This window comes from Microtus ochrogaster, chromosome 8, assembly GCF_000317375.1.
Source record: "Microtus ochrogaster isolate Prairie Vole_2 chromosome 8, MicOch1.0, whole genome shotgun sequence".
NCBI classification, from domain to species: domain Eukaryota; kingdom Metazoa; phylum Chordata; class Mammalia; order Rodentia; family Cricetidae; genus Microtus; species Microtus ochrogaster.
Genome location: NC_022015.1, coordinates 73,530,403 through 73,543,029, shown reverse-complemented (window position 1 = coordinate 73,543,029; position 12,627 = coordinate 73,530,403). Strand labels below are relative to the sequence as shown.

The 12,627-nt window shown below is 43.9% G+C and overlaps 1 protein-coding gene across 1 annotated transcript in view; it reads left to right on the top strand.

Annotated features, from left to right (window-relative positions):
- Nucleotides 1–12,627, top strand: part of Armh3 (armadillo-like helical domain containing 3) — a 206,356-nt gene that overhangs the window by 99,758 nt on the left and 93,971 nt on the right. Inside the window, exons 21-22 of the mRNA XM_005352384.2 lie at nucleotides 10,527–10,609; nucleotides 11,434–11,560. Coding sequence (XP_005352441.1) covers nucleotides 10,527–10,609; nucleotides 11,434–11,560 — 210 coding nt within the window. The remainder of the gene's footprint in view (nucleotides 1–10,526; nucleotides 10,610–11,433; nucleotides 11,561–12,627) is intronic.

The following is a 12,627-nucleotide window of genomic DNA, read 5'->3' as shown; positions in this document are numbered from 1 at the left end:
TCTGTAGACCAGGCTGGTCTCGATCTCACAGAGATCCGCCTGCCTCTGCCTCCCGAGTGCTGGGATTAAAGGCGTGCGCCACCACCGCCCGGCAGTTCAGACACTGCTTCTTTACAGTGGCATCTTTCCGATACATGTGACTTTTCAGATGGACATGGCTTTGATGGCGGGCAGCTTCATAATGTTCTTAAAGTGAAACCCATGAAGGTCTGAACCTCCTGACTTTGTTCATGATTTTCTGGATCATAGAGTAGAGAACCATTTACACAGATCACTTCACACCTCTCAGAGGAAGAGGAAGCTGGTATTTATATATTTATTCACCGATTGGTTGATTGATTGGTTGATTTTTTTTTTGAGACAGAGTTTTATAGCCATAGCTGTCCGGGAACTAACCCTGTAGACCAGGCTGACCTTGAACTCACAGAGATCTGCCTACCTCTTCCTCCTTAGTGCTGAGATTAAAGGGGTGTGCCACCACCCGTGGCTTGGACCAAACTTTTAACCCATTTGAGTCCCTATAGAATAAAGTTGTTCTTTGGAAATCTTTCAGAGCAGGTATCAAAAGGGCCAGGCCTGTAGTAAGGCTGAGACTTGGGTTAGTACTCTTCCCCATCCCTGCTTCCTTTAAAAGTATTATCTAACAGCAAGAAACATGATAAGGGGTTAAATTAGAGAGGAATAAAAAGCACATTCTGTCTCTTGTATCTTCTCAGTGGCTACAACATGTACCATACTGGATTGCAAACACTTACAGACATATGACTAATTAACAATACTAATTTTATATAATCACTCCCTTGTCTTTTGTGGTTATCTTAATTTTTCCTTCCATGTACTGCTGCTTTTGTGGCTATCCTAGGAACAGTTTGGCTGGTCATGTGCCCAGCTGGCATTCAGTGGACAAGGAGATCAAGGGTAGTTTTCTAAAAATGAATTGTATGAAGAGGGTGAGCCAGAAACAGCCAGCACAATCTCTATGCTGCTTATGTGCTGTCATTGAGAGCCTGATTACCCATTCTCTATTGTCCTTGAAACTGCCCCTGACAGAAGGTTTTTCCTTGGCCTGCTATCTAAGCTCTGGGCAAAGGTTTATGCCTTAATTGCAGAGGAATAAACTTGGTTATTGTTTTTGTCCAGCTTTTATTTGTTTTGGTTCTGATTTTGCATGAAGGTTACTCTGCCTTCTTGTATAGCCCATTACCCAATCATATTCTGTGTATAGGACATAATTTTGAGAGTCAGCTCTGAGTGAGGAAATTAGGAACAGTTTTACTTGATAATTATATGTGTAAGAGATGAGTTCATCAGTACATGACACAAGTCACCTTTGTAAGAAGCTGGGTGTCATGGCACAAGTTTGTAATCCCAGCACTGTAGAGGCAGAAACAGGAGGATCCCTGAGGTCACTGACCAGCTGGCATTGCCTAACCAACAAGCCCCAGATCCCAGTGAAAGACCTTGTCTCAAATAACTGAGGTGGACAGCTCCTGAGGAAGAGATGCCCAAGGCTGTCTCCTAGTTCCTCTTGAACCTCCATGTCATCAGAGGTTTCTTGGTCCTGCCCCATCCAGCAGCTGCTTCTAAATAGTTACCCAGAGGCTTAATATTAATTACAAACTGCTTGGCCTATGGTTCAGGCTTATTACTAACTAACTCTTTTTTTTTTTTGGTTTTTCGAGACAGGGTTTCTCTGTGGTTTTGGAGCCTGTCCTGGAAATAGCTCTTGTAGACCAGGCTAGCCTCGAACTCACAGAGATCCGCCTGCCTCTGCCTCCCGAGTGCCGGGATTAAAGGCGTGCGCCACCATCACCCGGCCACTAACTAACTCTTAACATTTAAATTAACCCATTTCTATTAATCTGTGAATTGTTACGTGACCATGACTTTTACTGGTCAGCTGGCATCTTGTTTCTTGGGTGGCTAGCATGTGTCTCTCTCAACTTTGCACTTCTCTCTCCCTGTATTCAGTTTGGCTTTCCTACCTAGCTATATTTTCTGCCTTACTATAGTCCAAAGTAGCTTTTATTACCAACCAGTGAGAGCAACATATATTTGTAGTGAACAGAAGGGTTATCCCACAGCACCTCTTCATAGATATAAATGCATGTGTGCATTGTATCTATACACATGCAAAAGAGGGAGAGATAGAAGAGGAGGTGGTGGGGGAGAGGCAGAGACAGACACTGTACCTAGTGCAGTGGTTTAGGCCTGGAATCCCAGCACTTGGATTGCTCCTTTAACTCTCGGACTCATCCATTGTTCGGTGATGCAGAGAACACCGAGTTGGAGGCCAGCCTCTAGTCCCAGTTTTATCACTACCTAATTTGGTATGCATGCTATTTTACTTTGCTATGACTAAGTTTCTGAAGAGGAGCAGCTTAGGAAGGTTTTCCTTAGGGATACAGTCCATCATGGCAGAGAAGGAACAGTGGCAGGAGTGGGGGCATTTAGTCTCCGTGTGTCTCTAGTAAAGGGAGAGACGAATGCTCTTGTTCCTTTTTCTTCAGTCCAGGATCCCACCCCTAATGCTCACAGTCATCAGTTTGTGTCTTTCCTCTTTAGTTATACCTTTCTGGAAATACCTTATAAGATATACCAAGAGGTGTGTTTCCTTGGTGATTCTAAATGCAGTCAAATTGACTCATTGTCAATTTGATTAACCATCAGTGGGTGAGAATGGGGTAGGGTAGGTCTTTTTCATTTCTAAAACATGAGAATTTGGATTAAATGAGAATCTTTTTTCTGGAAATTTCTTCTCAGCTAGGTCAAAGCCTTTCAGACTTAGAACTCCCCTCATACTAAGGCAGAAGGGGGAAGAGAACGTGTGTGCTTAGTGGTGTTCGTATAATTGATGCAGTGTGTATGAAGTCAGTGTTTATAGGATATAAGGAGCATTCTCTCTTACTATCATAGACTTTTTGGAGCCAAGTTTAAGGTTGCTTTGTTTATCTTAGCTCACTGTGGATATCCCTGTAGACCAGCCTCAGTAGCTCAGCCACTCACCTAGTGTGTAAGTTGTCCTGGGTTCAGTCCCCAGCCTTGTTTGTAACAAACAAAAAGAAATACCCTCTAGGGCAGTGCTTCTCAGCCTTCCTACTGCTGTGACTCTTTAATACAGTTCCTTATGTTGTGGGGACCCCAACCATAACATTACTTTCATTGCTACTTCATAACTGTAATTTTGCTGCTGTTATGAGTCATAATGTAAATATTTGTTTTCTGATGGTCTTAGGACACCCTTGTGAAAGGTCTTTTTACCCCCAAAAGACCATAACCCACAGACTGACTCTAGGGGTTTATCTCACTTTCTGGGGGACAGGAGATAGATATGTGACTTGAATCATCAGGGTAAACAGGTCTTTGTAGCACGTGACACACAAAGCATCTCGCACACACCGAAGCTCCCTTGCTGGACTCCCCCACTATCCACTTCTGCCTGTGTCTGCAGCAATTCAGATGCAAGGTAGTTGTTGACTTGTATTAGAATTACTCTTGCACTCGGGAGGCAGAGGCAGGGCACTCGGGAGGCAGAGGCAGGTGGATCTCTGTGAGTTCGAGACCAGCCTGGTCTACAGAGTTAGTTCCAGGACAGGCTCCAACGCCACAGAGAAACTCCGTCTCGAAAAACCAAAAAAAAAAAAAAAAAAAAAAAAAAAAAAAAAAAAAAAAAAAAAAAAAAGAATTAATTACTCTTCTTTTTCCCCATTTTATCACTTTGTCATTCCTAACTCTGAATCAGTAGTAATCCGTTGCAAGAACACAATTGCTCCCACTTCCTGCCCTCCAAACTTCCTGTCCTCCAGAGTTCCTGCCCTTTAATTGCCACACAGCCACTGCTGGAGCTGCATCTTCGCCATTGTGGATTGGATATATTTAAAAGTCATGACTTTTTCTACAGCTCATGTTCTACCCTTCTCTTTCTCTTGTCTCCTGTGAGTTCATGAAGTCTGTTCGGTGTTGAGAGAGAAGGGTGTTGGGTTTTGGGGGCAGTGTGAAGACAGCAGGCGGACAGAGCAGTGTTTAATGAGGATCAGCCTCTCTCCTTAGAAACCGAGGGGCCTGCCAGGGGAAAATATCTTTATAGGGGCAAGAGGAGGGGCTTCGGAGTGAGGAAATTATTACAGCTCTAGGGGCTATGTGGTTCTGCAGTCTATCCTTTTCTGAGATTGTTTGTTCAAGGCAAGATAGACTTGGGAGGCAGGTCTTCCCAACAGACGTTTCTTTCTGGGATGCTGAGCAGGGTCAGCTGTAATCTTACCCTGAGGCACTCTGTCAGTGAGCAGCTCCACATAGCCGAGCAAGGTGATCTTCAGCAAGGATGGAAGTTTGGGCTGAGGTTGTCTTTTCCACGTGCGTTGGTATGAGGATGTCAGATCGGGAACTTGAGTTACAGACAGTTGTGAGCTGTCATGTGGGTGCTGGGAATTGAACCTGGGTCCTCTGGAAGGGCAGCCAGAGCTCTTAACCGCTGAGCCATCTCTCTAGCACCGAGAATGAACTTCTTTGCTGACCAAAAAAGATGTGATTTTAGAAAATCTTGGCATGGTGGTGTGCTCCTGTAATCCTAGTATTTGGTAGGAAGGCAGAGGCAGAAAGATTGTGAATGCCTGGGTTACTTTGAGATCTTTTCTTAAAAATTAACTAATTAGGGTACAGAGAGATGATCTAGCAGTTAAAAGACCTTGCTGCACAATTATGAGGAGTTCAAATCCCAGCACCCACGTAACAGTCACATGCATGCCTGTAATCCCAGCCCTGAGCGTGGGACTGGATGGGTTGGTGTTGGGGAGGCCAGAGGGTCCTTGATGCTTGCTTTTTTCCTAGCCTAGCCAAGAAAACTGGAGTGTCAGGTTCAAGGAGAAGAAAAGACCAAGGCTTTCTTCAGGGGTGGGCACAAGGGAGGTTCAGGACAGGAGAGGACCTGAGTCTGCAGTCAGTTCTCTTCTTTCTTCAGGGGTGGGCACAAGGGAGGTTCAGGACAGCAGAGGACCTGAGTCTGCAGTCAGTTCTCTTCTTTCTCACTGAGAAGGGCAGTAGTAGGGTCCAGGGCAAGGCCGGATGGACACAGAAGTCGGAGTTGATCCATACACAGATGTTCTCAACCTGTAGATCAGAGGACCCTTTCACAGGGGCCGCCTAGGACTATTGGGAAACACTGGTATTTACGATTCATAACTAGCAAAATTACAGTTACGAAGTAGCAAAGAGATAATGTTATGGTTGGGGGTCCCCACAACATGAGGAACTGTACTAAAGGGTCGCAGCAGTAGGAAGGCTGAGAACCACTGTGCTTGCTGAAAGGGTGCAAGACAATTGAAAATTTCTTTTGCAAAAAACTCTTTAGAGGCCGGTGGTGGCGCGCGCCTCATGCCTCTAACCCCAGCACCCGGGAGGCAGAGGCAGGGAGATCTCTGTGAGTTCAAGGCCAACATGGTCTACAGAACAAGTTCTAGGACAGGCTCTAAAACTACACAGAGAAATCCTGTCTCAAAAAAAAGGGGGGGGGGTCTTTAGAGTTGCAAAGTTATCCTAGGACTTAATAGGGCTTCTGTTTATGTAGAGTGCTTCAGTTTGCGATCTCTCTCCTGAATGTCAGGTCCAGAAAAGCCATTCTGCTGAATGACGTTGCTGACAAAGCAACAGAGCAAGCTACACTTTTGTTTGAACAACTAGGACACTTAAAAAAAAATTTTTCCCCCTTGGGCTGGATGTTTCTCATTGATTAGAAATGTGGACTGCTTTTGCAGAGGACTAGAATTTGGTTCCCAGCACAATTAACTAGAACTCTAGCTACAGGGGATCCAAGGGCATGGGAGCTCATGTGCACTTAAATGCAATGAAAAAAATCCTTTAAAAAATTAATTGTTGTGGTACTAGAGATTGAACACAGGTTCATGCACACTAGGTAAGTGCTCTATGATTGAGCTAGGACATGCTTCATTTCTGGGGAGTTGATTTTTTTTTTAACTTAGAAAAGGTCTCATTCAATAACCTGTGCTGGCCTGTAACTTATTATATAATTCTGGTGGCCTAAGATTCACAATGGTCTTCCTGCCTATGCCCGCCAAGGCCAACCCTTTAGATAAAGGGTCTTACCAAGTTGCCTTTGTAGGCCTAGACTTTGGATCAGCCTGCAACTTAGAGAGACCCTGTATCTAAAGGGTCCTAGCCTCCAAAGTAGCTGGAATTACAAGTGTGTGCCACCACACCTGGAGGAACTTTTAACTGTCTTTTCATGAGCTGTCTTTCCAAAGCGTAGTTGTACAGCCGTGGGTTATACAGTGTATCTGCCGCATCTGGGGACGTTTAGATATATACATGGCCCTTCTAGCAGTGATATTTGAAACAGATATGATACTGAAACTTGTTGACAGTAGATGCTAGCAGTCTGAGGAGGAAGGGGACCTTATTTTTACTTGTAAATTGCAAAAGTTTGATGGGGAAATCACCACGTGGGAGGAAATTTGGAACACTAGGATGTCAGTTGAGCAATCACATTTCTGAGCTTAATTGCTTGTAAGAAATGGTAAAGAGAAGTAGACTTTTTTCAAACCTTACATGGGCAGATAAGCAGACATGCAGCTGAAAGAGTGGTGTTTTGCTTTTTTTTTTTTTCTTTTTTAAAAAGACATGGTGTCTTTAGCCCAGGCCAGCCTTGATCTACTGTGTAGCTGAAGCTGGCCTTGAATTCGTTAACACTCATGTCTTTACCACCAAAGTGCTAAGATTACAGGTATGTGATTCCACACTGGCCTACTTATCTTAAATATACCATTTTGTCTGTGCTAGAGTTGAACCAGGGCCATGTCTGTGCTGGGCAAACTGTCCAGCACCGAGCTACATTGCACAGACTTTAATCAGCTTTTAAAAGATCTTGCAGCTGAACAGTGGTGGCGCATGCCTTTAATCCCAGCACTCGGGAGGCAGAGGCAGGTGGGTCTCTGTAAGTTAGAGGCCAACCTGGTCTACAAGAACAAGTTCCAGGACAGCTAGGGCTGTTACACAGAGAAATCCTGTCTTGAAAAACCAAAAGTAAATAAATCAAAATAAAAAAAAGACCTTGGCCCTGGTGGCACAAGCCATCTATTCAAAAAGCCAAGTCAAAGCATCCTACAGCATAGGTTTAAGGCCAATTTGGGCAACTTAGGAGGCTCTGTCTCCAAATGAAAACAAAGAACTGGGGATATGTTTCAGTTCCTAAAGTGCTTGTGAGACTAAGTCTGGATCCCTGGAGCCCAGATAAAAGTCCAGCATGGTGACAAGTGTCTACATTGCGACATTGCTACTGTGAGCCGCTATGCCAGAGACAGCAGAATTCCCTGAAGCTTTATGCAGTGACAGACAATGAAGAAACAAGAGGGTGGTGGTGGCACACGCCTTTAATCCCAGCACTCAGGAGGCAGAGACAGGCGGATCTCTGTGAGTTCGAGACCAGCCTGGTCTACAATAACTACTTCCAGGACAGGCTCCAAAACTACAGCAAAACCCTGTCTCGAAAAACAAAAACAAACAAACAAAAACAATGAAGAAACAGACACCCAAGATTTTCCTGTCCCCATGCACATGCCATGGCATGAACAAACCTGGACATACATCATATGTACATACCCCCACAAACATACAAAAAAATTAAAAAAAATGGTTGTAGCTTGGTGGGTGCTAGAGACTTATCTATTAGGTACAAGGCCCTTAGTGCAATCTCCTCTATTGGAAATAAGTAAAAGATCTTGGATAAAAGGCCCCAAGAGTGCATACAATATAAACAAAAAATGACAAGTAGGATTATACTAGACTACACATATGAAAAATAAAAGCAGTATGGACAACCTACAAAATGGGAGCGAAATTACCAAACCGAGAAAAGATAAAGGACTTTTGTTTTAAAGTTTTTTTTCCTTTTTGAGTTTGGTATGGTAGACGCCTTTAATCTCAGAACTGGGGAAGCAGAGGCATGGGGATCTCTGTGAGTTTGAGGCTAGCGTGGTCTACAGAGCTACTTCTAGGATAGTCTCCAAAACTACACAGAGAAACCTTGTCTCGAAAAAGAAAAACGAAGAAACAAACCAAAAAAACACAAAACAAAACAAAAGAACCCACCAACTTTGAGGCTGGTCTACGCTACATGAGGATAGGAGAAGAGGGTGGAAGTGTAGTTACAAATGGGCAACGGGGCCAGGCCGCAGTGGCGCACGCCTTTAATCCCAGCACTCGGGAGGCAGAGGCAGGCGGATCTCTGTGAGTTCGAGACCAGCCTGGTCTACAGAGCTAGTTCCAGGACAGGCTCCAAAGCCACAGAGAAACCCTGTCTCAAAGAAAAAAGGGGGGGGGCAAGGAATAAAAATCAATTAAAAAAATAATGGGCAAGGGTCTGGAGTTGTAGCTTAGTGGTAGAACACATACTTAGATTTTCGTGGCCCTGGGCTTACCGAATACAAGTTTCATTCTCAACTACATAGAGAGTTGGAGGCCAGCCTGCCCTCCCCTCATGTATGTGTTATGTGTTTGTGTATACATACACATAAATTTATATGGTATAGTAGGCATGGTAGCATGTGTCTATAATCCTAGCACTCAGGGACAGAGGCAGGAGGATTCTGAATTTGAGGCCAAAATGGACTGTGGGCCAAATTCTGTCTGTCTTTTCTATTGCTGTGTCAAAACACCATGACTAAGGCAACTTATACAAGACAGCCTCTGATTGGTGTCATGGTTTCAGAGTGTAGAGTTGTCTTAGTCAGGGTTATTATTGCTGTGATGAAACACCATGACCAAAACAACTTGGGGAAGAAAGGGTTTATTTCACTCACAGTTGCACAATACAGTTAGTTCATCATCAAAATCCTGAGGGCAGGAATGCAAGCAGGACGAGAACCTGGAGCAGGAGCTGATGCAGAGGCCGTGGAGGGGTGCTGTTTACTGACTTGCTCATCATGGCTTAGTCAGCCTGCTTTCTGTTTGGTTTTTTTTTTTTTTTTTTTTTTTTTTTTGTTTTTCGAGACAGGGTTTCTCTGTGGCTTTGGAGCCTGTCCTGGAACTAGCTCTGTAGACCAGGCTGGTCTCGAACTCACAGAGATCCACCTGCCTCTGCCTCCCGAGTGCTGGGATTAAAGGCGTGGGCCACCATCGCCCGGCTCAGCCTGCTTTCTTATAGAACCCAGGATCAACAGCCCAGGGGTGGCCCCTCCCACAATGGGCTGGGCTCTCCCACTAAGTCACTAATTAAGAAAATACCCTACAGACTTGCCTGTAGCACAATCTTATGGAGGCATTTTCTCACTTGAAGTTCCCTTCTCTCAGATGACTCTAGTGAATATCAAGTTGATAAAACTAGCCAGCCTAAGAGTCCATTATGGCTGAGCAAATGCATAACAATAGGAACAGCTGAGAGCTCATATCTTGATTCAGAAGCAGGAAACAGAGAGAGACACTGGGAATGGTGCAAGTATTTTGAAACCTTCAAAACCTACCTGTTGTTGGACGGTGGTGCTTGCCTTTAATCCCAGCACTCGGGAGGCAGAGGCAGGAGGATCTCTGTGAGGTCGAGGCCAGCCTGGTCTACAAGAGCTAGTTCCAGGACAGGCTCCAAAGCTACAGAGAAACCCTATCTCAAAAAACCAACCAAACAAACAAAAAACAAAACAAAAACAAACAACCCCCCCCAAACAAAACAAAAAACAAACCCAAACCTACCTGTAGTGACACACTTGCTCCAACAACACTACACCTCCTAACCCTTTCCGAGCAGTCCAGCAACTGGGGACCAAATATTCCAACCACAACAGTTCCTCCTTCCCACCAAAAAATAGTACGAATATAGGAGTGGGAAATTACTTAGCCCAAGAAAGAATCAAATCCTGTCATTTGTAGCCAGATGGAAATTGGGTGGAATTGGAGGATGTATGCCAGTGAAATACGCCAGACACAGAAAGACAAATACTGTGTTCTCTCTCAGACGGGGAAGTTTAGAAAATGCTGATCTTAATGCAGAGTAGTGATTACCAACGCTCGTGACTGGGGGAGGGTGAGAGCTATTGGGTGATAGGCACCAGAAGGCAGCTGTTAGAGAAAAGTAGGTGCCAGTGTTCCCGACCACAGTGAAATGGTGGTGTTTTATTAAGGGCCCATTTTACACACACACACACACACACACACACACACACACACACACACGTTCACCTTCACACACATACTGTCATATGTTAACAGTTTTAAAAAGGCCTTGGTTGCTGAGATTACTTCAGACCTATAGATTTCTATAGACTTAGTTTGCTTTTATTTACTTAATTTTTTATTAAATTTATTTATTTATGTGTGTGTGTGTATGTATGTGTATGTGGACACATGTGGAGGTTAGGGGACAGCATGTGGGCGCCAGTTCTCTCCTGTGTGTGCACCCTGGAACCGATGAGGTCATCACAGTTGGTAGCAAGTACCTTTGCTCACTGAGCCTTCTTGCTGGCCCTTACTTTTATTGATTATATTGATTATGATTTGAATAATTTACTGTTTTTTTTTCTTTGAAGCCTTGATAAACTTGCTGAAGTTCCTTATGTCAAATGAAACTGTACTTTTGGCCAAACACAACATTTTTACATTGGCCCTTATGGTGAGTTTTAATCAAAATGCATGTTTTTCTGAAGCTAATATAGTAAGGCAGAAATGGACTGCTTTGTAACAGGAACTGAGGTCTGAGATCTAAACTGTAGTTTCTTTATGGATGAGAGTCTTAAACCTGATAGTCCTCACTTTTATGCATGTATTTGGCCTGGGAGGCATGGATAGAGGTTACATCTGTGTATGATTACTGAGCTTGATCCCACCAAGAAACTTATACTGTATGTACCACTGCAGTCTCTTTGTAGCTTCCCAGCCAGATAAGTGGTTCCATCATCACTGTGCTTGGCTTCTGAAGGGTACATAAAAATGCTTATCTGGCTGGTAATTCAGGGGAAAAAGAGGCCACCAAACCATTTAATTGTCTACCCAGCTTGTAAATGTTCAGTATTTCGTGGGGGATGAACATGCTGATTTGTTGTATCTGCAAATTGTAGAACGACACCCAAGATATGTAGAACGATGCCAATTGTCAGCTCTCAGCATGACAGCAGTCATGCAGGGCTAAGATGTGCGATAGCACCCTATTGTGTGATATTCCCTTCACATGCATGTAAATTAGTTTTATAAGCATAGATAAGAATAAAGGTAGAGAATAAGTAAGAAACACAATGCTTTGGATATTGCTTTTATTTAATATAATTTATCAGTTTATATAAGTGAATTTTTAATAATGATTTTACAGTCAGTATAAAAAATCCCCAAAATTTTGTTTTGTTGCAAACCAGTAAGAGAATGGCTATAGCATATCACTAGTAATGCTTTTCTGATCTTCACAACCTGATGTCTGTATGTGGGTTATTGGTTCTTTTTCAGATTGTGAACCTGTTTAACATGTTTATCACATATGGTGACACATTCCTGCCAACACCCAGCAGCTACGATGAGCTTTACTATGAAATTATTCGCATGCACCAGAGCTTTGATAACCTCTACTCCATGGGTAAGGGTTTTCTCATTCTTCTTCTCCCTGTACCTTGTCTGTCTGGTACATACCAAGAAAATGCTACAAAAGATTCTTTAGGTGGATGGTATAGAAATAAACACATCACAGCCAGGCATGGTAGTATGTGACTTTAACTCCAGCACTCATTAGCATGTAATTTGAGGCTAGCCTGGTCTACATGGTGAGTTTTTGGAAAGCCAAAGCTATAAAAGTATACCTTGTCTTAAAAACAATAAACAAATAAAGCCCTGTCCTCTTCTCAGGCAACAGGAGAATCTCTGTGGGACTTTTACCTTTAGGGACTCAGATTTCATCTCAGGGGAAAGCTGTATAACTCCCTGCCCGTTGATGTGGAGAGGCATGGGGGGCTAGGAGGGAGAGACAGAGGAGGAAGGGTGCATATGCTAGAGAGAAGCTGTGGATTCAGTGAGTTCCAGTGAGATGGTGGAGAAAGTGAGTGAAGAACTGGGAATCGCCCCAGTCCACCAGATATGTGTCTCACAGCATGTGGATCTGAGTTTGACCCCTGGTGCGCATTTACTGAGCTGCGCGTGCTGACATATGCTGTCAGGGTGGACACAGGCAGATCCCAATAAAGACAGCTTTATTGGCTGTCTAGCCTGGCCTATTTAGTGAGCTTCAGGCCTGTGAAAGACCCTCTCTCAAAATATGAGGCAGCAGCCCAGTGGTGGTGGCGCACGCCTTTAATCCCAGCACTTGGGAGGCAGAGGCAGGTGGACCTCTGTGAGTTCGAGGCTGGTCTGCAAAGTGAGTTTCAGGACAGCCAGAGTTATATAGAGAAACCCTGTCTCCAAAAGCCAATAAACAAAAACAACAAACGAGGTAGATAGCATCTGTAACGGCATAAACGAATGCAAACAGATTGTAAAAATATATACAGCTTTAATGGCAAAATAGACTTACAGAACCACCGTTCCAGTGGAGACCAGGAAACCAGGAAAGCAGAAGCAAGCACTGCAAGCACGCTTGCCAGATTTATAGGTAAACACTAGCCCGAGGCAAACACGCCCCCTAAGGGGCGGGACTTATCCCTACATCTCCCC